Source organism: Piliocolobus tephrosceles, unplaced genomic scaffold (assembly GCF_002776525.5).
Source record: "Piliocolobus tephrosceles isolate RC106 unplaced genomic scaffold, ASM277652v3 unscaffolded_19, whole genome shotgun sequence".
NCBI classification, from domain to species: domain Eukaryota; kingdom Metazoa; phylum Chordata; class Mammalia; order Primates; family Cercopithecidae; genus Piliocolobus; species Piliocolobus tephrosceles.
The window spans coordinates 2412587-2439267 of record NW_022300975.1 but is presented as its reverse complement, the minus strand read 5'-3'; the positions used below and the strand labels follow the sequence as shown (position 1 = coordinate 2439267).

Below are 26681 nucleotides of genomic sequence, written 5' to 3'. Positions count from 1 at the left end.
GGAGGGATGGCATTGGGAGTTATACCTGACATAAATGATGAATTGATGGGTGCTGACGAGTTGATGGGTGCAGCACACCAACATGGCACAAGTATACATATGTAACAAACCTGCACGTTATGCACATGTACCCTAGAACTTAAAGTATAATAATAAAAAAAAAAAGAAAGAAAGAAAAGTGCTGCATCCTCCATCATGAAAGGTGTCCAATAGAAACAACCTGCTACCAGGTGGTCGGCTGGTACCTTATGGGAATTGGTGTTGTACTGGAGGCCTAGCACTAACTTCTGATGTTGGGAAGTAGAATAGTCAGCAATGGTGTTAAACAGACCAGCCTTGGTAAGGGAAATTCCATGCGGTTAGGGGGCTGTTCATTTCTGCTTTCATGGCCACTTTGTGCATGGTCCCACTGAGCAAGCACTGGAGTTGGTGGGGAGAGAGGAAACGGGGGGTTTACAGGATGTCTCATCTTATTCTGATTATTAAAATCTCCCTCCCTCTCCTGTAGTCTCCCTCATCACCAGTTTTCTGTCGTTGGCCAATGTGTTAGGCTACGGGGTGTTTATAAATGTGTGTATGGTCATAATTCCAGCTGCTTTTTCTTCCAAATGCGGTAGGCAGCCCAGTGTTCCAGCTAAACTTCTGCCCTCTGGGAGGATTTTCCTTCACTGCTATCAGTCAGGGCCAGCCCTGAGGGAGACTATGGAGCAGTAGCCGTCCTGCAGTGCCAGCATAACGCACAGATTTTTTTCCTTCTTCATTAACTGGTTATAGGGAACTCTTTTTGAGTGAGAAGTGAAAGAACATGCACAGGCTGAGGAGATGAAGAAGAGTGAGCTGATCAGATACAATTCAGGCATGAACAGAGATCACAAAGACAGTCACCAACCTGCAGAGGTATGGGTATGCTTTAGTTAACTCTAGTCTTACACGGACATAGTTCTCTGTAGAGGAATCCTAGTCATTTTTCAGTATCTTGGGCTTAAGAATGATACACTGTTACACAAATGACACATGTTTTACTTTATTTTCAATAGTCTTGGCAATTCAAGAAAAACTTAGCTGCTTCTAATAAAAAAAGAATAACTCTTAGATAAATAATCAGTCACTTTTGAAGTTCTAATTTCCAATCATGGCTCTTCTATCTCAAGAGGTTCTCTGCTCCCTTTTTTCTTCTGAAAATGGTTTGTGTACAGGGAGAATTTCCTGATGTCAGAGGGAGGGGATCCTTGATCTAGAATCTTATTTATGAACTTCTCATATTCTGTGTCCTCCTGGTCTAGACTCCAGGAACTTCTCGTTCACTTGTCCTCCTAGCATTTCCATTTGCCATCACTGATATTTTTGCATTTTCTATACTCTATTTGCCGACCCTCCCCAACCATCTCAAGATTATCTATTATTATCTATTACCTCTCCCTAGGTATTCTACAATTCCCAGGCAATTTTGGGAGCAGAACACTAGTCTGGACATTATTCGATTCACTCTGAGCTTATTTAGGATTTTAATCAAAATTTCTATCATCCTTCCTTGGCTCTGAAGAGCCATGGCTCAGAATAGGGGAGGAGTATGAGTGTATGTCAAGTCCCCTTGAAGATGCCTTGAAGTCCCTTCTTGAAGTTTCTCTATGTAGTTCTATGCCCTTGGAATCTCTCCAAGCATGTTCTAGCAGAAAAGGGCTTTTATAAATAAAAATAATAATAAGGTAAAGGACTTCTTCAAATGAGGTAAAGGACTTCTCCGAGAGTGTAACCTTCATCTTATCTGCCTGATGGTTTAAGGTAAATCTCTATACTCTTTGTCCTTATTATGTAAAGTCAAGGCTTTAGAATGTAGAACATCCCTTATCTTTTTCAAGAAATTCTTGCCCTCAAGAATATTGCCTCACTGTGGATTCAAAGATGCAAGTTTTGAAACCCAAAGCTGAGAGTTGACTACTTTTTTCCCAGGCTCCATGTTCCCCACACTTGGACTGACGATTATCATGCACAAGCATTGTTTGTATGATTCGTTAAAAAATGTATTTGATCATTTTCCACTGTAGTGTTGCATTTTCTCATGCCTCCCTGTTTTTATTACTTACTTTAAGCCTTTGCTCTGTCTTCTTAAGATGAACATAAACTTAGCTTCTTTAAGTCCCTCTGTCAGAGGCGTTCGAACCAGAGGAACTCCAACTTGAATAGGGACTGGGTAAAATGAGGCTAAGACCTATTATGCTGCATTCCCAGGATGTTAAGCATTATTAGTCACAGGATGAGATAGGAGGTTGGCACAAGGTACAGGGTACAAAGACCTTGCTGATAAAAGGACGTGGCGAAGAAGCTGGCCAAAATCCACTAAAACCAAGATGGTCATGAGAGTGACCTCCATTAGTCCTCATTGCTCATTTTACGCTAATTATAAGGCATTAGAATGCTAAAAGACACTCCTACCCGTGCCATGCCAGTTTACAAATACCATGGCAACATCAGGAAGTTACCCTATACGGTCTGAAAGGGTGGAACTCCCAGTTGCGGGAATTGCTCGCCCCTTTCCTAGAAAACTCATGAATAATCCACTCCTTGTTTAGCATAGAATCAAGAAATAACCATAAAATAGCCAACCAGCAGGCCTCTGGGCCACTCTGCCTATGGAGAAGCCATTCTTTTGGTTCTTTGCTCCTCTATTAAACTTGCTTTTATTTACTGTATGGACTCATCCCAAATTCTTTCTTGTGTGAGATCTAAAAACCCGCTCTCGGGGCCTCGATCGGGACCTGTATTAGTCCATTTTCATGCTGCTATAAACAACTGCCTGAGACTGGGTAATTTATAAAAGAGAAAGTTTTAGTTGACTCACAGTTCAGCGTGGCTGGGGAGGCCTCAGGGAACTTACAATGATGGCAGAAGGCATCTTCTTCACAAGGTGGCAGGAAAGAGAAGTGCTGAGTGAAGGGGGAAGAGCCCCTTAAAATACCATCACCTCTCACGAGAACTCACTCACTATCCTGAGAACAGCATGGGGGAAACCACCCCCATGATTCAATTACCTCCATCTGGTCTCTCCCTTGATCCACAGGGATTATGAGGATTACAATTCAAGATGAGATTTGGGTAAAGGCACAAAGCCCAACCATATCAGGACCTCTTTCTGGTAATACCTCCCCTCACTGTGAATCTTATTTCTGGTCTGTCCCAGTGCTGCCTAGGGACCTTGACTTCTTTAAATAAACATTTTCCATGCTTTCCATATCCCCGCTTAAATCTCACTTATCAGAGCATTTCCCACAGATAATTCCTCAGCCTGTATTTGGAAGAAACGTAGCCCTTTCATTTAGGTCCTTTCATGTAAGCACACTCTGTCTCAAGCAGCCTGCAGAGCACCAAGTGCACCCCATCTGCCCAAGTCCTCTTCTCCTGAAGCGCATCCTCGTTTTCACACACTTTCTATCGTTTTCTCCTCAGAGCTCCCTCTCTCAGGAAGCTCTTGGTAGTAGACATATTCTTACTCCTTTCTCCCTTCTCCCCTTCAGGGCTGAGCTCCATGAGAACCCCAAAGTAAATAGTGTCGTAAATAAAATTTACCTTTGTGCTTTTTTTCCACTTTAGTTTCCACAGCCCTTCCCATTATGCAAACAACACTGTTTGATAAGGCTCCACAGTAGTTGTTTGTATTTATTAGAGCACTCAGAGATTTCTAAACCTCTCCAAATTAAACTAATGGTAGAATTTGAGCCAGAAAACACAAGGAATATTTGAGGAAAGGATTTTCTCAGTGTCAAATGCTTCCTTGGTCCTGAGACTGATCTTTGTTGTTCAGAGAAGGGCTGTCCCTGCAGAGGTATCCAGGTGTTTTCCCTGTGGCTTCTTTAATTGAGGACCTTAAAGAAGAGCCTTGTCCTAAGAAATGACTCCTCTTCAGTTTCCTTCCCAGCCCCTAAGAGATTGTGCCCTGGTCTTAGGAATTTACACATACTCCTACCCCTGTGGATCTATAGGGTTGCTTGCTGCTGGTGTTGCTAAGAGGAAAGAGAAAGTTTCCCCAGGTTGGGCCATTTGGTGCCTATCAATGTGGGAAGAGAGTTTTCTGGGCTGACTGCTTGCTGTGGCGGGATCCCTCCTGCTAGTGTTGCTTGTCCTCCTGATGTCTCTTGATGGGTTGGGGGGTCTCAGGGGAAAAAGTGTTATTCTCCTGGTTGTCAATTGTTAGTGGGGCTTCCAAATGATACCCATTGCTAGTGCTGCTGAGCTTACCTAGTATTTCAGCGAGACAACCATTTATTCCAGGGGAACCATGAGCCTACCTACGTCACCTTCCATTGCTAGGCTGAAGTCAGAAAATGCTAGACCTGGATGACCTTCATCTGTTGGGTGGGGATTTGTGATAACCACTACCAATATGTTATTCCTCCAGCCCCAGGGTCCAGAATCAGTTTGCCTTCCCTTCCACTGTTCAGAATTTGCCTTTGGTTGCCCCCTGCATTATTGCCAGGGGTGATCATTTACTTAGCAGGATGTAGCAGGGTGAAACATATTACGTCATATTATCCAGACCAGTAATGCCACCTTTATTTTATTCCTTTCCTGGAGTATTCTATCGTCCTTTTACATTCTCTTATTTAATCTTTCTCCTTTATCTTCATTCCATGATTTTTTTAGCAAAGATTAGTCCGTTATGTGTGGATTCATATTGCAGTTCTTTAACTTATGTTTGTAGTCATTAAAGTGTAAAGTGATGGGATTTAAAGAAAAAGTAAGTTAGATGTCACCTAATTTATTGAAGTTTTTTTGTTCGTGTTTTTTCTTTTGTTTGTTTGTTTGAGAATGTAAGGAAAATGAATATTCTGCTGTCAATAGTTGGCTGAGGCAGACATCTGGCCCAGCGTGACTCAGTGAGTTTGGAGCACAGGCACATAACTCCACTTGTTATATAGCCTGTTTGCATAAGCTCATACTTGGTTCTGAGCCACTATTGCCTGTAAAAGGTATAACTGCCTTGTTGACATTGTACATACAGCTTGCTTCCAGGGAAAGAAAGAGTTAAGCTGCTGACTCTGTAAGGGAGAGTCACATCCTTGCAGGCCAGGGAGTGCAGCTGTAAGCGTGGGAGTGGCGGCAGCCATAGAGTGGGTGCTGAGAGGGCTGCAGCCAGAGCAGGCAGCCGAGACAAAGGCTGATGGAGAGAGAAAACATAATAAAGTCATATATTTCACCTGCCGATAGCCCCTGAGTGTTCTTTCAGCTATCCGCCACCCATCCACCCACTCCCCTCAGACCTCAGCATGGGCTGAAACCTGAGATATGGTGTTTAAGAGAAAATTCTCATAATTTTTTTCATATAAAAAAGAAGCAAATGTTTGTTTCCAAAACTGAGTATATTTTGCCCCCAGAATGTACTATGAATCTGATAAAATTGCATTAGTCATCACGTCCCAGGCAGAGAATGTTTTGATTCATTTAATGACATGGAGTATGTAAGCAATAGCAACCAGTCCTCACTATTCTGTCTGAGTCTTTCAAGGAAATGAGCCAATGATGGCTAAATTCCCTGTCACAGGTAGTTAAAAAGGCATGAGTGGGGCAGGAGAGGGCTCTCCCCCGCCCACTAGGATTGTTGGGTGATGGCTTGGCAATTATCATCACATGGCCTCTCTAAAAGTGATAAATTGGCAAAGGGCACGGGGAGAGACAATCTCCTAATGGTCCACATCTGTTAACGTTAAAGTGTGAATTGAATGCAGGTGCCAGGGAGAAGCAAAAAGGGATTCCAGTAAAATCTCAGGTATTGGGCAAGTAAGCAAGGGCGTGAGCATTAAGAGGCAAGATGGTAGATTATTACTGGAAAAGGGAAGAAAGCCTCTGATAGACATGTGTACAGCTTCCTAAATACACTGCGTGTGCTCACTTCCCAAGCATAAGGAGGGCACTGAGCATGTGGGCAGCCCACCCTAAGGGACGAATTATAGGAAAGAGGTGAAAATCACAGGAAGTGGGCCATCCTATGAAGTCCTGGGATCAAGGTTAAACATCGCACTTGACCTTCACGTGCCTGCCTGGGTCTCTTCCAGGCATACCTTCCTTTCTTTTCTGTTCTAAAGCCTTTTAAATAAACTTCCTGCTCTGCAGGAATCCGCTGCCAGTGACTCAACTTTCAGAATCAAATCTAAGAAATGACTCCATGATTCAATGGGTGAGGAAACTGGGAAAACTAGGAAGCAACTGTTAGTGGGAGCAAAAATGTATTGATTATACTTCAAAAAATCTGCTACATCAGTAAGTCTTTTTAATGTCTTCATAAATTATATGTGGATACTTTATACAATTTAAGCTGCTATTATCATGATTATTAAGACTGATGGTTTCTTTCTTTTTCTTTCTTTCTTTTCTTTTCTTTTTTTTTTTTTTTTGATGGAGTCTTGCTCTGTCACCCAGGCTGGAGTGCAGTGGTGCTATCTTGGCTCACTGAAACCTCCGCCTCCTGGGTTCAAGCAATTCTCTGCCTCAGCCTCCCAAATAGCTATGATTGCAGGTTCCTGCCATCACACCTGGCTAATTTTTGTATTTTTAGTAGAGACAGGGTTTCACCATCTTGGCCAGGATGGTCCTGAATTCCTGACTTTGTGATCCACCTGCCTCAGCCTCCCAAAGTGCTGGGATTACAGGTGTGAGCCACCATGCTCGGCCCTATTTTTCTTTTAAGTGTAATAATTCTAGTTAGAGGAGACCAGACCCAATATAGTTTACCAATATGTGTATTTTTCTCTGGGAGTGTACAATTTTACACAATGATTTACAGTCAGTGGGTTATTAACCACTGAATCAACTCACCATCTGTGCTTATCCTACTTATGCCTCTGGTGTTCATTGCTTACACGAGATAAACAGGCCATTAAGTGTTGCACCAAGTTCCTCCCCTATGAAACCTGCTGCTTGTCTGTCTGTCTTAATCCTGCCAACCAACCGTAGGCTAATAAGAGTTCACAAACCTCTTAGGATTTTTCATAATTAGTGAAGCCCCTAAGCCATGTGTGTAATAACTTTTCTTGATGAAAATCAACTCTTAATCTGTGGTGGGAGGAAACCTACCTTTTGTACCTACGCACACCCAACCTCAGGTGGTGCTCAGCCTCCTCTTCCCTCTCCCTCAGCCCTTCACTCTTGGCCTCCCACAAGCACATAGTCACATCTCTACCATTCCTAGCACTTTCTCTTCAGCTGTGGTGCCCTCTCCCAGGTAGATTTGACCATTAGAGAATGACTCTCCTTCTCTATCCTCTTCTTCTTCCTTTAACGCTGAGCTTCAGGGCTGACCCAAGCGAATACTGTAAACTTTGCCTTGGTAGATTTTCTTCCTTAGTTTCTATTGTTCCTTCCATTATACAAACAACACTGTCTGGTAAGCCTCAAAGTGAGAGCCTTTCTATGCATGTGTGTATTTAACTAGAAGGATCAGAGATTTCTGGTCACCTTCACTTTACAAATGAATCGAATGGTAGTATTTGAGGCAGAAAAGACAGGGACATTTTTTAAAAAGAGAACTTTCTTAGATTCCCTCAAATCATATCGTGGGCCATGTAAATAGTCTTCATGGCTTAGGCAAGTACTGCTCCTGTGGCCTTATAGAACGTCTTCCTGATGCCTTTTCAGTCTACTTAGGGCCTTATAGGAGTTTTATTCATAATCAAGGGCCTTCTTTTCTACCTCCAGTCCATATACCCAGGGCTTAGGTCCAAGCCTTAGCACTAACATATTCCTTCCCAGATCGATCATGCGCTTCAACATTTCCTCTTTATGGGGTTTGCCAGAGGGAAAAATAAAAATCCCTCTCACCTAAGAGGAGATTTATTGAGCTAAAATAACACTTAATATCTCAAAAGTAGTATATGCGACAGCTAAAAATAAGTGCTGAATGATGGCTTACTACATTATCAACATCTTACCAAATGGTACCCATTATGTTTCTGCTGCACAAACGTGCAGAAGCTGGCTTCTGACTTTCAGAGAGCACACAAGTGAATAGAAGCAGCTGGCGTATAGCCCTGTAAAGCATGATTCACTGGTGGCTCAAATCTCTTCCTGTTGGGGCCAGTTTTATGGTTTCTGCAGAATTGGAAATCTGCCCCTCAAAATAGCTTTCAGATACTTATTCACTGGCCAATTTAAGCACGTGTAAGAAATATGCTTCTGATTGTTAGTATGTGATGAAGAAGTATTAACATCAGCTATCGGGAAAATGTTGGCATTCTCCATTACCATTGTGCCTTGATTTAGGTTACAAGCAACCTTCGTGAAAATTAGGGAGTGCAGACACTTATATGTTAGCTTTAGAATGGAGGTCTCTAGAAGGATAGTATTCCTTTCGAGTGAGAAGTCTGACGATAGAAGCACACATTCTACTGCAGGATTTCTTAACCCTTGGCCCTATTGACATTTCATGCAAAGCAATTCTTTGTTGGCAGTGGGGGTTTTACCTGTGTATTACATGAAGTTTCTTAACATTTGTGGTCCATTCCCAACTAGATGCCAATACCACTCTGCCTCTGCCAGGTGTGACAACCAAAAATATTTCCAGGTAAGTTTTCTGGTTGAGAACCACTGTTCTAGTGTAAAGAGAGGATAGCCTGTGCTATTTTAGGTATCTAAAGGGCAGCATCCAAAGCTTATATGGGGTGTATTCAGCATTTGAATACAAATTAAGGAGAACTAAATACACACACACATACACATACACACATTTTGGCCTTACTTTAATTTTTTTCCTGTTTCTTTTCTTGAATGCACAACCTCCCCAACCTTTTTCCACGAATAACAAATTAGCAAAGATTGCTAAATAGTGTATAGGTTTCTTAAAATTTTCCTTTGTTCTAGGCCAGTCTCAGGGGCTCACGCCTGTAATCCCAGCACTTTGGGAGGCTAAGGCGGGCAGATCACGAGGTCAAGAGATAGAGACCATCCAGGCTAACATGGTGAAACCCCGTCTCTACTAAAAATACAAAACAAACAAAAAAAAATTAGCCAGGCGTGGTGGTGGGAACCTGTAGTCCCAGCTACTCAGGAGACTGAGCCAGGAGAATGGCATGAACCCAGGAGGCAGAGCTTGCAGTGAGCCGAGACTGCACCACTGCACTCCAGCCCGGGCAACAGAGCGAGACTCCGTCTCAAAAAAAAAAAAACAAAAACAAACAAAAAATATTTCCTTTTTCTCTTTCTGATCATGTTATTTTAGGGACTTGTGAAATAAAAATGAAGTAGTGGTCTGCCTATATTTGGAGATTTTTCCCCCATATTCCGAGGGCAAAAGTTCAGAACAACGAGAGTATGTTTTGACTTAACCAGTATCATGACTAAAATATAACTTTTTTAGACCACGTGATAAGGCCAATGGGAAAGAACATTTGTGATATTTGTCATTAGATATCTATGTTTTGCTTGAGTCTTCAAAATAAACAATCCAACACTTATCTTAAAAAGTAAAATCATTTTGGGTTTTTGGGAGGATTGCTTGAGGTCAGGAGTTTGAGACCAGCCTGAGCAAAATAGTGATACTTCTTCTCTATAAAAATAAAAACAGCCAAGTGTATCAATGAGCATCCTCTAGAGGGACAAAACTAACAGGATGGATGGATATTTAAGGGGAGTCTATAAAGGAGTATTGACTCACACAATTACAAGGCGAAGTCCCACAATAGGCCGTCTGCAAGCTGAGGAGCAAGGAAGCTAGTCTGAGTCCCAAAACCTGAAAAGTAGGGAAGCTGTCAGTGCAGCCATCAGGCTGTGGTTGAAGGTCCAAGAGTCCCAAAGCTGAAGAATTTGAGGTCTGATGTTCAAGGGCAGGAAGTGTCCGGAATGGGAGAAAGATGGAGACCAGAAGACTCAGCCAGTCTAGTTTTTCCACGTTCTTCTGACTGCTTTTATTCTAGCTGTGCTGGCAGCTGATTGGATGGTGCCCACCCAGATTAAGGGTGGGTCTGCCTTCCCCAGTCCACTGACTCAAATGTTAATCTCCTTTGGCAACACCCTCACAGACACACCCAGGAACAATACTTTGCATCCTTCAGTCCAATCAAGTTGACACTCAATATTAACCATCACACAAGTGTGGGAGCATGCATCTGTAGTCCCAGTTACTTAGGAAGCTGAGGCAGGAGGATTGCTTGAGCTCAAGAGTTTGAGGCTGCATTGAGCTATAATCATTCCACTGCATTCCAGCCTGGGAAACAGAGCAAGATACTGTCTCTTAATTTAAAATATGTATATATGATAAAAACCTTCAGAGAAATGAAGTTTTGAGAAGCAAGAGCTGTGGTGCAATGGGTAATGGTTGTAGTGAGGCTGGAGGTGGTGAGGAGAGGAGGCAACAGCACTATAAACTCTAATTTCTGATCCCACCAGGGTTGCTGCATTAGTGTTACCACCCTCCTGTTAGGATGAGAATCTGAAAATCAATCCTACTTTTATGGTTCTTCCAAGGAGAGAAATTATGACACCCTACTTAGTGGAACCACGAGCTGAACCACTATGTGCTAACTGATGTAAGCATTCCCATTTGGAGGAGAAGCATACCCACGTTTGTGAGAGTGTTTCATACTGGAGCCATGGGGAAGAAGATATCAGCATTGGATACTGGTCATGTTTTAACCTTTCTCTTTTTGCCAATACATCCAGTAAGTAGGAATCTTTATTATTAAGTTTCTGGCGTAGAATTGAAGTAGAATGTCTATGAATCGTGGGTGATAGGCTATGTGATTCTATAACAGTGGATTATTTATGCCCTTTCTTACCAGAGATGTGGAGATCCAGTCAGCCTGGGGTAAATGACTGCAGATTACAAAGGGTGGGGAATGAGTGGTCATTGCATGTTTAGTGTCTGAAGCAGGTGATGGTTCATCTGTGCTGCATGCCAGAGGCGGCAGAGTGAAGATTTCTCCCAGTGGTTTGGGATCTTGGGTTATGATTCCCTAGAGGGGCCATGCATTCAGGGATTGGTCTTGGAGACATCAGAAAGCTATAGGAAGAGTCACCACCTGCCTTTGATACCTGCCACCTTCTCTCTCATTTGCCCTTAGGACAAAGACTCATCTGTGCTTTCTTGAGTATTTTACAACATGATGAACAGGTGAATAAAACTCAGGGGGCTCTCTTATGACATCATTAGAGGATGGTTCCAGATTCTTGGGGAAAAAACACTTAAGTCCCATGTAAGGGGGACTGAACAGTTAAGTATAGTGTGTCGGCTTGACTCTAAGAGTGAGTCTTAAGCACTCAGCTCTGCTGGAAGAATCTGTGGTCAGGTGGTACTTACATTTCACTCAGAGGTCTACAACTTATGCCTAAAAAATTCCTCATATTATGCCAAATGTCTTCTTGCACTTGTGACATAGAGATTCTACATACTGGGAAGAATCTGAGGCAATTGTATAGGAATTCCCCCATGGAAGGAGCATCATAGTAGTCTAAAGGGGAATTACATGCCAGGCTCCTTCAGTGGAGGATGTGGTGAGAAAACTGACCACCTGTAAAAAGCGCATAAATGAACCATGCCTTTTTTCCCTGATGCCTTGACACCTTGAGGCCTTGCTGACTGCTGACCCTGATCCTGGCGGGACTGCCCCCGCCTAAGTTAGCTAATTTCTAAAGGTAGCAAACAACTCATCTTCCCTTCCTTTTATATGCAAAACAACCAATCCAGGGCCATAACTTCACCCACCTCCTTTACTGGGGTCTCACTCTCTAGGCTACTCTCTACCTGCGCTAATCGCCATAGGGCCAGGTGTCAGACAACTAGGGGCAGACCCTAGGTCTCAGAGCCTGCTGAAATTATTCAAGCTAGCCAATCCTAAACTTTCTTACCCTGTCTCGTGTGTTCTTTCCCATGGAAATCAAAACAAAGGCCTTGCCACATTTTCCCCTTTCTCCCTCTGCCTCCCGACCCACCATTGTGCTTCTCCACGTGGCTCCCCATCGCCTGGCATGCCTCCTTCTCTTGGCATCTGTGAGTATAATCATCTTTTCCATGGCAGTAATTTCCTGATGTGTTGGCCTTGCCACACCTAAATAATCATGGAACCTATATTTTAAAGTAGTGATTGGTGATCAGAGAAGTGATGACTAGATTATCCAGGTTGCTCCCAAGCCAAGACAAAGCATATGTTCCTCGATGTTTAGAGAATGCTATAGATGGTGACCATGCACGGAGCATGTGTACAGTTTTACTTCTCTGTACCTCTAGTGCTGAGAACAAACAGAGCCTGGAACACTGTGGCCCTATGTTTGTTGAAGAATGAGATGATGGTGGTGAGGGTGGAAAGCTGATTTCAGTTCTTCTGGTACTCTCTAGGGCCTCCCCTTCAAGCAGAAGTTGGAACACTTGACGTGGAGGTAACATCCTATGAATAGAGAAGACCTAGGTCAGAGGCTACTAGCACCAAGGACACAACACTGAGAGATGCCACAGGCAGAGAGACCCGAGTTAAAAAGTTATGGTTTGGATGAGTGGGGTGGAGGTTTCCTGGTTGTGATCACAGTTTTGTGGCCTTCATGGCCTCCAGACTGAGCTCTCAGTCCCCTTTTCTTAGATGAGGTGGCAGCAGTGGGCAGCAGTTGACTCTAGCAGATTGCAATGATCTTGACTCATGGTTTCCCCTGGGCATTCCATGAGTCACAGGCATGGCCACAGGAACATCTGCTGCTGATGTGCCCTGCATGGCATGGACAGTGGTGGAGGGGGCAAGAACATCAGAGATCTTTCTTCTTTTCTTTTTTTTTTTTGAGATGGAGTCTTGCTCTGTTGCCCAGGCTGGAGTGTAGTGGCGCAATCTCGGCTCACTGCAAGCTGCACCTCCCAGGTTCACACCATTGTCCTGCCTCAGCCTCCGGAGTAGCTGGGACTACAGGCACCCGCCACCACGCCCGGCTAAGTTTTTGTATTTTTTAGTAGAGACGGGGTTTCACCATGTTAGCCAGGATGGTCTCGATCTCCTGACTTCGTGATCCACCCACCTCGGGCTCCCAAAGTGCTGGGATTACAGGCATGAGCCACTGCACCCGGCCGAACATCAGAGATCTTAAGAGAAGACCTCCTGCAATTTTCTTTTGTCCTGTAAAGTAGTCTCGCTTCTAATGGGTTCGAAACAGTGTGGGATTAGATTGGGAAAGCGAGATGGAAGACAATGAGGAACAGAAACATTTGGGATGTGGGAGATTTAGGAAGAAAGGAGAGAGTGAGAATAAACCTCAGATCCCTAAGTAGCCCCTTGGGATGAAAAGGTAGACAGGGAAATTATGGGTATTGGAGTTGTGACTCAATCCAGCAACATTACAGTCCTGAGGCTGGGGCCAGCCTGCTGTACAGTGATGGGTTGGCAGCCTAAGCTCAGCACATGGGAGTGAGCATGGGGGAGGCAAGCCCCTTTACCTTCATACAGTGACTTACCTGAGGGGCAGGAGGACAGGTTGCTTTCATTAGTGATATTGGTTCAGGAGAGATGTTTTGGTCAGCCTGAGGGATTGCATTCTGTGGGAAGAGATAAAGAGCGAGCACAGGGTCTTTCACTGGCCAATCCCATATCTGCTCATGCAAATAAGTCACTGTGTCCCAGAATCAAGTCACATCAATAGTTGAGTGCTGTTAAGCAAATTGCATAACTTTTCTAAGCCTCTGTTTCCTCTTCCATGAAATGCAAAATATAACAGTGCTTATCTCACAGGGTTGTAGTAAGGAGTTAATAACATGATAATAGAATATCTAAAGGTACCTAACACATAGTAAATGTTCAAGAATGCTAGGCATAGTCCTTACCAATGCCATTGCCATTGATTCTAAGAGTCCCAAAAGGCATACAGAGGGCAGCGAGTGGAGGCCTCATCTTCCAGTTAGAGATTGGAATCTGGGACTGGGTTAGGAAATGGCTCGTGGTATAATAACAGGATTGAGAATCAGGGATATAACTTCCACCCTCATCCCCATATCAATTACCCAGTTTGCTGAGAGCAACTCTTGTATTTTTGTTCCCAGCTAACCGTAAGGAGCACTGGGCATCCCCTGCAGGCATAGTTGGAGAAGGAGGATGAGAAGAAGGAGGTGGAAAGAGGTCTTCATTTTGTAAAAAGGCAGCATCCTGAGCTGAAGGTAAAATGAAGAGAAGATGAAAAGCAGCTCCTGGGTTCACAGGGGAGGGGAGGGAAAGCAGCAGGTACTGTAGGGAGCAGGGAAGAGGCAGCTGTCATGCTTGGGAGGCCTGGGTCCCCTCCCAGCACTCCTACGAAGCAGAGATGTCAGGAAGGTAGCCTTGCTCAGGTTCACCTGCCAGACTGAGGAAGGAGCTGATAAGGATGGGAGGACAGGGACTTTTTCCATCTGGCAGTGTGTCTGGTGTGGATTCTCCCCCCTCCACCAACACACACTCCGGCAGTACCTAGGAACTAAGGTAGTCTGGGAGGGTCAAACTTTTAGAATGAGCCTGGGACAATCTCCAGTGTGTGTCCTAAGAGGTCCCAGTTGCTGTTGCTCTGGTTCTCTGCCTAAGGAATTCTTCCTGCTTCTCTTTCTCCTCTCTTTTCTTCTTGGCAGCCCCATAAGCTCGGTGGCTACTTTGCCAGAAATCGCCAAATTGGATGATGTACCTCATTATAGGCCTTTTGTTCATTCCTTCACTGGGAAAAGGTACAGAGAGAATGATCTAAGGGCCCTTATTGTCATCTATTCAGATAACATGACATTGCCCTTGACTAATTCTCTCCATAGACCAGTAACAAAAAATTCCAGCTTGAGGAGACATAGAATTAGAATGGAGGCTCCATGAAGGCAGTAATCTTTTCCTATTTTGGCAACCACTGCAGCCCAGTGCCTTTGTATACAGAATTTAATAAATGTTTGTTAAATGAGTGAATAAGAATACTTTTTATTTAGTTAAGAAGAAAAACAGTTTCAGTTATTTCAGAGTTTGTTCAGTGGTAGAATAATGTGGTTACAGCCCCAGGTTCTTTTTCCTCTTTCTGCTTCACCATGCTTACAGTTTTGGCTCAAAAGTCACAGGGTGATTGAACTAACTCCATGGACACAAGATAGCTGCCACAGCTCCAGACATCACATCCTCACACCAACAGCCCAAGCTAGAAGAGACATGGACAATTTTGAGTCTCTGTTTTTAATTCAAGAAATGAATTCTTTCTCAAGAGGCCCAAGCAGAACTCTCCCATGTCTTCTTGGTCTGATTTGGGTCACCTGCCACCCCATGCAACCCCACTCCATGCAAAGGTGGCTAGAAAAAGAAAGATTTGGCCAAGAGAAGTAAAAGTTCTGTTATCGGTTTAACTAATATTTTGTCCTTCAGGATCGGACACATCAATACCCTGAATGACATTCAGATTCTGTTAACACTGAGAAAGGGGAAATGGGCCACCAAGTGGGCAGCTAATTATATCGGACAAAGCTACAAAATCTACTTTTGCTTCTGCTATTGTTGACCTCTCTGGCCTCCATCTTCACTCTCTGGCTTTTCTTTCTCAGAGTGCCCTCTGGTGAACAGCTATTTCTCCTACTGACACCTTGAGAATGAAACCCAGGGACCTCCGTTTAAAATAAGATTTGTTCCTCAACGACCAGGATTGAGGTAAAGGAAGAGGAATAGAAAGCAAAAGAAGGAGCTGACTCAGACTCAGAGCTGGACCCAGTAGCAGGCACATTGTTCATTGTAACTCCTCCATGGGCCAGGCACTGTGCTATGCACTGGGGAGTCAGTGGTGTGCAAGTTAGGCAAAGTTTTCTCTTTCATGGATTACATGTTCCAGTGCAAGAGACAGTTAATACATTCATAAATAGACTATGAAGTCAACACTGAGAAGCATCATGGAAAAATAATTTTAAAAACAGGGCAAGAGGTAGAGGTGATGGGAAAGGTTGTCTGAAAAATAATTGAACACTGACCTTGTGTGTGAGAACTGTGTAACTATCGGGGAGACAGGACATAGGAAGGCCTTAAGGTGGGACGGTGGCTGGGACAGAGAATACCAAGAATGCAGATATGCCAGGGTGAGCAAAGGTCAGAAATGAAGTTAGAGATATCTCCAGTGACCAGGGGATGCAGGATTTAGTTGACCTTGAGATTTTATTTTTTCATGTAATGGAAATCACTAGACTTGAACAGGAAAGTGGCATTATCTGCTTTCTATTCTAAAAGACTCACTGCAGTTGCTATAAATAGGAGTATAGCTATTATTATAATAATTAACAGTATATATTTGAACAGAACAGTTATAACAAATTTTTATAAGTAATTAATAAACCCAAACAATATTTCGTAATTATATTTTGTAAAATAAGAAAGACAGAGCTTCTTCTCCCACTCAAGTAGTTTATATACTCATAGACAAACAACTTTGTTTCGCTAGAGTGAGATAAAGTCAGAACCATTATATTCCTAGTATTTCTTTTTTTTTTTCTTGAGATGAAGTCTTGCTCTGTTGCCCAGGCTGGAGGCTGGAGTGCAGTGGCATGATCACAGCTCACTGCAACCTCTGCCTCACAGGTTCAAGCAATTTTCCTGCCTCAGGCTCCTGAGTAGTTGGAACTACAGGCATGAGCCACCATGCCTGGCTAATTTTTTTGTATTTTTAATGGAGATGGGGTTTCACCAGGTTGGCCAGACTGGTCTCGAACTCCTGACTTCAAGTGATCCACCTGCCTCGGCCTCCCAAAGTGCTGGGATTATAGGCGTAAGCCACCACACCCAGCCATTCTTAGTATTTATTTTCATAGTTGTCAGTTTTGACACGTCCACTTCTTAAGTAGATAGAAAGAGAAAGTATTTATTGTAGTAATACCATTCAATTTGTCTGAATTCCTTTTGAATGATTTGTCAACAATCTCACACACCAACTTGCTATTAAAAATTATTTTTGGTAATTCATCAATTGACAACTGGATTATATCCTCCTCCAATCCTATAAAGACCAAACCATGGAAGCCTCCCAAGCTGTGAAAGGACTTGTTACCCCGTCACTGGATCATTCATACACTCAACATGGATGCCCATCTTTTTAATCATTTCTTGTTTGGCATTCTGCAGATTTTTATACTCCAAGATAATAAGATTCAGTGACAGGTGAGGGCTGTGGTTTTCTTTTGTTATGTGGTAGAAAGGCAATGGTGTGAAAGAAGTCACCTTGATCAAAGCACATCTCAGGCACTTGAATTTAGTAAAGAGTACATACACATACTGAAAATCTAGAACTAGATTCCCTTGAAGCCACCCCTGCTTGCCCATCCCTTGAAAAGTCTTCTCACACATAGCGCAGAGCCTGTTTTTCTAGTTGGTGAGCTTTGTAGGGATGTGTTATTTTATTTCTCTTTACCCCATGCCAAGCAATATGCCTGGCACAGCCATCTTTTTGTTAAAAAATGAGGGAAGTGGGGGTTTGGAGTGTCCGTTTGCTTTTCCCATTCTTCCATATCTTTCCTAACTTCCCATCCCACTTCCCAAACTGAGATGTCACCACTGGGACACTGACAGCATCTTCTGGCCGGGGGAGTCCCAAGCTGGGGACCATAACAGTGATGACATAAACACAGAGAGGTATAAAGTTTGTCTTTATTACCCAACAATCAGGACTGGAACAAATGAAGGGGTATGTTTGAGTTAGATTTCCTGGTTGAGACCCTGGTTTCATTACTGTCACGGTCACAAAACTGAGTTCTCAACCTTCTCCCTCTCAGGCCAGGTAGCAGCAGCGGGCAGTGGTCCAGTCCATCACACTGCACTGGCAGTGGCAGGTGGTTCCCCCCTGAACATCCCATGAACCACAGCCATAGCCACAAGCACAGCCAGTGACAGTCATCCCTGCATGGGCACATGAAGCACAGCCATCAGAGCTCTTGGAATGTAAGAGGAGGAAGGGCAACCCACAACCATCTTTCAACCCTGTGCAGTCAGGGGTAGAGCTAGGTTTCATGGGGCCTCAAGTTCATTCAACTTTAAGAGCTCATTTCAATAAAAGAAATACAGATATCACAAAAACAAATATTTGGGGCCATGAAAGAGACTTATGCAAGTGAGAGACTTGGAACTTGGGAGTTTCAATTTTCTTCGATTTGTGATAAATTCACCTCTCTGTTGGCCCCTACCCATCAAAACAGGGGAATAGATTGGAAAGACAAATGAACGATGTGATCATTATGGGACAATGGAGGAGAGGGAGGGCTGAGAAACAGGGGCATGAAGTGAAAGGGTGAAAGGAAGAGGCAGAAGCCCACGATCCCCCAGTAGCATCCTTCAGGAAAACAAGAATGGGCAAGGGGTCTCTAGCAGGGTGCCAGGGTGATACAGACCTGAGGTGGGGGATGGTGTAGGTGCAGGGAGATGGACAGGGGAGGACACGGGGCATCTTACTTACCCTCAGGGAGTTACTCACCAGCAGGGCAAGAGGCCAGCCTTCCTTGGCTCTTGACACTAGTACACGAGAGCTTCTTGCTTATGGGAGAGGGACTGTACTCTGAGTAGGAAAGAAGAAGGGGTATATAGCCCATGAGCTATCCTCCCTATAATCCCCTTCCAAATCATCTTCTACCTTGGAGGTGACACTATGTCTAGAATCAGGCTACTCATCAACTTTTATGGTTTAGTTTCCTCATTTTTCAAGGGGAAGTAATAGTTGTCCTTACCTCATAAAATGGTTGTGGGAATTAAATGAACTAATCTACATAAAGCTCAGATTATACCTGGTTCATAATGAGTGTTCATAAATTACAGCTACCATTCTCCACGTCTTCCTCCTCATCAGGAAAACCTTAGCTTTTAGCCAAGAGTTCAAACAGGGGTAGGGTCGTGTAGAAAGCCCTCATCAGGGGTTGGGCTTGGTTGGGATCTTGGGACAGGATAGAGACAAAGCTGGAGTTTAAGAACAGGAGGAATGAGCAAGAGTCAGCCCCCCGCTTCCCCCTACCCCAGTCACTTACCTAGACGGTTGAGAACATCCTTGATCTTCTTATTCATAACGGAGTCTAAGGAACACTGAGTACTCCCTGGGACGATCAACTGGAGAAGGGGAATGAGGATGAGAAGGTGGCAAGAGGAAGGCCCCATCCTGTACAGAGTCAGTGTCCTGGGGCTGGGAGAAAAGATGGAAAGCAGCTTAGATCTCTGAGCTCCTGGGTGGTGGTAAAGGAAAGAAGACAATGTGGTTAGTTTCAAGGGAGTAAAGATGGAAGAACAGCACCATCAGCACTGGATCTCTTTAGGTGGTTTGGAGAAGCAGGTAGGGTTGCTGAAGAACAGACTTACTCACCAAAACTTTCAGAGAAGGTCTGCAAAGACTAGCCAGGCAAGGGTGTTTTAATACCCCTGGTATTAACCTGGGCATTTTTAATATGCAAGCACACACACACATGTAAACACACTCCCAGCACATTTTCAAAGACCTGTGCCAGCTAGGGTGACAGGTGACTGTGATAAACTTTGGAGTGTTCATGAGAAGCAACAGCTGCCTTTGCTCTGGATCTCTGCCGAGGGAGGCCTCCTGCCTGTTTGTTCTCCTTCTCCTTTCTTCTTGGCAACCCGATAAGGCTAGCACCTAGGCCTTCTGTGGCCTGCCGGTATTATGGGCTTCTTGTTTGATCCTTCATCAATAAGAGGTTACTTTGCAGTTAACAAACAAATTAATCTACCCATCATCTATCCCAAACCCAAGTGTAAGCTCTTTCTTATCTCTGTTGGCCGAGGGAGGGCCCTACTCGTCACCTGTTCAGACACCATTTTATTGTCCCTGGCTAATCTCATTCAGAGGAAAGTCACAGAAAGACTAATTAATGCTAATTATTTAAAATAAGGAAGTTCAGTATTTACTTAACTAGAAGCGTGGTTTATGATTCCAGAGTTCTTCTGGGGGCTCGTAAAGTTCCCCTTTTTCCCCCACCATTCTCAGCTAATCTTTCGATCTTGTCTCTTCATGGTCACAAGGTAGAAGGTGCCACATCCTCAGCCCAGACCCTGAGCAGGAAAGAAGGAGTTGGGCAAGGCCACTTTCTTTGGGGGCTTTACCTTTTTATTTTGAGAGCAGGATCTTTCCCTAGAAGCTCAAGAAGACTTCCCCTTACATTTCACTGTTTGGTTCCGGGTCACACAACCTCCCTTTCTATCAGCTATGGCTGAAAGAGAGAGCTGGGCTTCACAATTCCTTATCCAAGACCTGGGGCCCAGGTGTGTTTCAGAACTCAGAATGTTTCAGATTATGGAAGGCGCAAATTCTCTGTATTATGTTAACCACTAAGGAGGTTGGGGGCAGCATTCTGCAGTCTAATGCATAAATAGTCTGCTGCAAAATGTATGAATATTAATGCAGGATAAATAAAGACCATAAACAGCCTCACACCAGGCCATGCCAAGTTTTTCTGCCAAATGAGCCTCAAATTTAGGACAGAAAAATTTCATTTTTAGAGGCTTTTAGATTTTAGAATAATGGATAAGGGATCGAGGACTTTGAGGATTCACACATGGCCGAGAGGAGTGAGGATGCCATGATTCCTCATCTAGGATGGGGCATGTGGCCACCACGAATAAATAAAATTTAAAGAACAGCAGATGAAGAAGCAGAGAAAGGGGCCATGTGTTGTGACTCATGCCCGTAATTCCAATAGTTTGAGTCAGGAGGATCTCTTGACCACAAGAGTTCAATACCGGCCTGGGCAACATAGTGAGACTCTGTCTGTTAAAAAAAAAAAAAAAAAATTGCTGGGTGTGGTGACATGCATCTGTGGTCCCAGCTACTTAGGAGACTGAGGCAGGAGGATCACTTGAGCTTCGAGGTTGCAGTGAGCTGAGATTGTTCCATTGCACTCCAGCCTGGGTGACAAAGCAAGACTTTGCCTTAAAAAAATAAAATAAAATAAAAAAATAAAATAAAATAATAAAAAGCAGAAAAAGGCAGTTAGGTGACTATTCCTGGAGGCAGTCAGAGCTGGAAAAGTTGGGCTCTACCTCTGTGGCCAGCCTTTCTGCCCACTTTCCTGGAGATGCCCTCTAATGAACACTATTACTTGTACATACCTCTCTCAGGCAACTTTGAGAAATGAGGCCTAGGGATGCCAGCAAAAAGGCAAGGATGCTTCCTCAATTACCAGACAGGAGTTGAAGAGAAGAAAAATGCGACTGGAGAATAAGAAAGAGCATACACTTGGATTTGGGATAGATGATGGGTTGATAAAGTTGTTTGTTAATTCAATGAATATTTGTAGAGCTTCTCTTTACCAGCTCTAGCTCTGGTGACTCAGTGGCAGACAACGTAGACAAGATTTTTGCCCTTTTGTTACTACATTCTAATGGGGGAGATAAATACAGTATGTATATGTGTGTGTGTGTGTGTGTGTGTGTGTGTGTGTATATGCAAGTATTGAGAAATGCTCTAAAGAAAAATAAGTCAGGACAAGGCAATAGAGTGTGCCACTGTGCATTGCCCGTAACGCAGTATGTTCAGGAAAGGTGTCTCAGAAAAGGTAACAATGACCTGAAGAAGTGAGGGGGTGAATCATAGGAAAATCTGGGACAAATGTTCTAGCCAATGTTCTAGCCTATGGAACAAGTATAAAGAGCCCACGGCAAAGAGATGGTTGGTGTGTTGAAGGAATGACAGCAATGGCAATATGGCCAGAATGAAGTATGGGGGGAAAGGCCAGAAAAGAGGTCAGAGAGCTGACCAGGACCAGATTATATAGAACTTGTAAGCCAATGTAAGGGCTTTGGGTCTTATTATAAATTTGACAGCAAATTATTGTAGTGTTTTGTTCAGGGGAGTGACATAAAATGATTTATGGTTTTCTAATGCTTAATTTTTCGTTTTCTGTTTTGGAGATAGGGTCTAGTTCTGTCACCCAAGCTGGAGTGCAGTGGTGTGATCATGGCACTACAGCCTTGAACTCCTGGGCTCAAGTGATCCTTGTGCCTAAGCCTTCCAAGTAGCTGAAGACTATAATAGTGTGCCACCATACCGGGCTGTTTAAAAAAAATTTTTTTTGAAGAGACAAGGCCTTATTATGTTGCCTAGGCTAGTCTTGAACGCCTGAGCTCAAGTGATCCTCCCATCTTGCTTCCCAAAGGTGAAATTGCAGGTGTGACCCACTGTGCCTGGCCCTGATTAACATTTTATAAAGCTTACTATGGCCACTGTGGAAGAGACACCATGGAGGTAAAACAGGTAAGAGGTAAGCAGGGAAAGCAGGCAGCAGGCTTCTACAGAGTTCTAGGTCTCGGAGAGTAATCAAGGAAGAAGTGAGAACCGAGCCTCCACAGGATTTGCTGATGGATGCAAGGTGTAGAAGAAACAGAGAAGTACAGATCTAGAGTTTTGTTTGGAATAACTTATTGAAGAGTGCTGCTATTTACTGAAATGGGGTTCCCTGGGACAACAGTAGATATGGTGGGAACATAACATCGTATTTGATCACAGTCAATTTAATGTGCCTATTAGAAATGTAGGGGGCGCTGTGGCATACAGAGTTAGGTATACAAATCTGGGATCCAGGGAAACAGTAAGAGTTGGAGATATAAATTTGCAAGTAATCAGTACACAGCTGGATCTATGTGCAGCGATATTCAATGGGAAAAAAGAAATATATTTGTTTTTAGTGAAGCACATAAAGAAAGCAGAAGGCTAGGCAGTGGATGAGCAGAAACATATAGGTTTAGAAATATGAATTAAGCTGCATTGACTAATCAGTTTGTTGGGAATAGCAACAAAAGAGAAGAGGACAGGAACACTCAAGAGTGCTCCTGGGTTACAATGAGCTTGGACAGCAGGGATAGTGCTCACCTCCGGGGAACACTTGTCGTCAGTGGCATGTTTAGCATACTTGACACCCAGAGGGGGTCACTTTTTAATACTGCTGTCCTTTATATAGCAAAACCATTGTCAGTAATAATTATGTAATGATCAGTAATAGAGCTAATTATTATTTTTGATTCATTCTCTGGTTTTAAAACAAGAAAATAACTATCAGAAAGGATAAATAGTAACTTTAAATATATCATTTAAATTCAGTACAATATTTTACATACAAATTAAAATTTGCACTTACCAAACAAAAATATCATACCTTACAGTTTGTACTGTTTCAATATAAATTTTAAACACAATTAAACTTCACATAATCATATAGAATGATCAAATGTCTCTGTAATTAAAGTTGGGTTAATTTGTCTTTACAATCACTGGGCTACAATGTTTCTTTAGAATCTACTGTTTAAATGCAGGAATATGTAATAACACAGGGATTGGAGACAAACCATTCGAAACAAACGTGGATATTGAATTGTTATGATCTTACTTTAGAAACGAAGATGTGTAGCTGAGGCCAAGTATGTTGGGGCCAACTGTATAACCGGAAGTTCTCGGAATTAATTTTCATGTAGAACACAATGTTTATTAAAATATAAGTAATAAAAAAATGGGCTAAACTGAAGCTTACATATATACTGTTAAAACTCAACAGCAATTACAGCGATTGTTTAGAACTTCAATTCACAATGTTTTGGGGGATGAATATTTTACCATTGATATTATTTAGAATTGCCATGCATGGTGATAATGAAGAGCAGATTAACTTTCATTGGCTTTATTATTGCTTTTGAATTCTCTATGGATAATGCATCCTGCTTCTAGCCAGCATCCCCACCCTTGGTAGTGGCTGCTGATGATATGAGGACATTGCCTGGGATTAGTCATTCTATCATCAGCTCAGGAATGCTGAGCTTCTACCTCAGCATTCCTGGAAAATATTCAGAAAAATCCTACACAGAGAGATGAAAGAAAGTTTTTTTTACTTCCAGAATTTGTAGATAAACCCAGTGGAGACTTTTAAACATTCTCCTCTCCCTTAGAGCTACCTTCTTCCTAAGAGTGCGCTCCTCTCCCAACAACCTAACTGTGGAGGTAACTGTACTTGTTCGTAATGCAGGATATTCAGGGAAGGGGTCTCAGAACAGGTAACAATGACCTTTTAAGTCATATCTCCTTTCCCCCATTTGATTCTCCACTGACTATATTGTGTTTCATTTAATTTTGTATACACAGAGGTTGAAAAGTTATTAGCATAGGGCTTCAGCTGAAAAAGAAAAAAAAAAGAGGGACCCCAAACCTGGGTATGGGCAACTGGGAAAGGTAAAGGCAGAGAAGATGGAGATGAAGCTAACAGACTCATCTGTTTCAGGCTAAGCTAAGGCACAGCTGTGACCATGTCCTATGACTAAGTCCTATGACTTCTCATACATGGGAGCAGAGGGATTCAGCATACAATGTGGAATTCTGAAGGTGTATTGTGTTAAAAGTTAATATCAAAGCTTCTCTTTTTATTTAGTTTTTCCTTAAACAGTTTCTATTTTTGTATGTTTTATCATGAACATAATGTGTATTGTATGTTTATAGTTCATTAACTACATTTGAATATAGGTTGAATTGTTTTTAACTCTTGATGTATCTGGGAAAAAAAGGAGACCAAAAAATAAGTTTCCAGAACGTGTTTGGCTAAAATTGAGGAACTCTCTGATGAGGCGATGAAGTGCTGATCACTTTTTATATTCCACAGAAATGAATCTTGTTGATTCCTGTGCTTTAGATACTACATAATAAATTAGTCAAATTGATATTGGACATAAAAATTGAGAAACCAGATGTGTTTTCTCATTCAGAGGGGAGGCTGACCTACCCCTGGATAGAGATTAGCCATAGGTTCTTTTGGTGATAGAATAAAATGTCCCCAAGAAATGATGTTGGAATCTGGGCAAGGGTTGTATAAAACCTGATTAAGACCCAGAGTTCTGCATCATCAAGCAGAGAAAAAAAAAAAAAAAACGGGTTTGTAAAACTTGATGAGCTGATGCTTTCAATTAGCTGTGAAACCATAAAGGATCCTTACTCATCAAGATTTCAATCAGGTACAAGTCTCTTAAAGAAGATTGCATTCCAGTCGCAAAAGGAGTGCCCTAGGGTGGCTGAGCGGATTGATGTGTCCAGTATTATTATTTCTTAGAATGCTGGAAAATGTCTAATAAAGGCAACAGTTTTTCCTGGCAGTATTCATTGTAAAGTTAGTTATGGTAATACTTGGCTAACTGGTTCAGCTGTTAGATGTGCACAAAAGCAGAGGTGAGAGATAGAGATACTCGGTGAAGAATGATTACAATAATGGACACTGGGGAAGGGATAATGAGAGAAGAGGGTCGGGAGAAGGAGAGAATGGTGAAAGGAGATGAAAAGAAAGGAAAGTGTGGTGGAGGCTAGAGAAGCCACAGGCCCTTGCACTTTCCTTGAAGAGCAGTGTTTCAGGCTGGGTGCGGTGGCTCATGCCTGTAATCTCTACACTTTGGGAGGTCAAAGTGGGTGGGTCACCTGAGGTCAGGAGTTCAAGACCAGCCTGGCCAACATGATGAAACCCCATCTCTACTAAAAATACAAAAAAGTAGCTGGGTGTGGTGGCACACGCCTGTAATCCCAGCTACTCAGGAGGCTGAGGCAGGAGAATCACTTGAACCCTGGAGGCAGAGGTTGCAGTGAGCTGAGATTGCACCACAGAACTACAGCCTGGGAAACAAGAGCAAAACTCTGTCTAAAAAAAAATAGCAGTGTTTCAGTAAAGTGGTTTAAGGGTAACATAGATAATGCCTGTATTAGCAGATTCACCTGGGGGTCACCGGCCGGGGCAGTCATCCTAGCTCGGTGTGCTCTTCCTCACTTGATATCTGTGTGTAGGTTAAAAAGAAGCCACAGAGGATCCCAGGGTTCTGGTTCAGGAAGGGGATGGGTCTAGGTGGAGATTGCCCAGAGTCCCTGTGAAAGAGTACAGACCCGTGGAAAATGCTAGAGGAGGGAATAAAAGGTAGTGAGCTATCAAAAGGCTTTTTGGTAGTGTCGCTCCTGCCATATTTTTATGAGCAGACACTCAACTGTTTGACTCTCCAATCAGTGCTTTTTGAAAGAGCCTTCCTTTGTCTGCCAGTGAAATGCTCCGTGGGTCATAGCTCAGACAGTTTAGGAGCCACGTGCCCTTTAATTCTCTAATGTTTTAAGAGGATAGCTGAACTGATTAGGGACGTTTTATATATTTATATATACATAATTTTATTTCATATATAACATAAATTATATATAAATTGTACTTATATATAAGTATATACATGTAAATTTTATTTATATATAAATATAAAATATTTAAATATATAAATGTAAACTATATATGTATGTATACACACATACACACAAATCACAATCATTCATTGCTTCATGATGGGGATGCATTCTGAGAAATGTAAGTTAGGCAGTTTCATCATCGTGCAAACCTCATAGAGTGTACTTACCCAAACCTAGATGGCATAGCCCACTGGGTTATCTGGGCTATATGATGTAGCCTGTTGCTCCTGGCTACAAACCTGTATAGCATGTTACTCGTACTGAATCCTGGAGGCAATGGTAACACAGTGGTAAGTATCTGTGTATCTAAACATAGGAAAGGTACAGTAACAATACAGTAGAAAAGATTTTAAAATGGTACACCTATATAGGGCACTTACCATGAACGAAGCTTGCAAAACTGAAAGTTGTTCTAGGAGAGTCTAGTGAGTAAATAGGAAGTGAATATGAAAGCCTAGGACATTACTGTACACTACTGTAGACTTTATAAACACTTGAAATTTAAGTTACACTAAATTTATTTTTAAACTTCT

The 26681-nt window shown here is 42.7% G+C and overlaps 1 protein-coding gene across 1 annotated transcript; it reads right to left on the bottom strand.

The window, feature by feature from the left end:
• Positions 1-17549: 17549 nt before the first annotated feature.
• On the bottom strand, positions 17550-26382 carry LOC111541816 (resistin-like beta). The gene is made up of 4 exons (XM_023210722.2): positions 26316-26382; positions 18932-19083; positions 18388-18468; positions 17550-17816 (listed from the first exon to the last, which is right to left on the bottom strand). The coding sequence occupies exons 1-4, from the start codon at positions 26330-26332 to the stop codon at positions 17689-17691; spliced, it is 378 nt and encodes a 125-aa protein (XP_023066490.2). The 5' UTR covers positions 26333-26382; the 3' UTR covers positions 17550-17688.
• Positions 26383-26681: the final 299 nt, after the last annotated feature.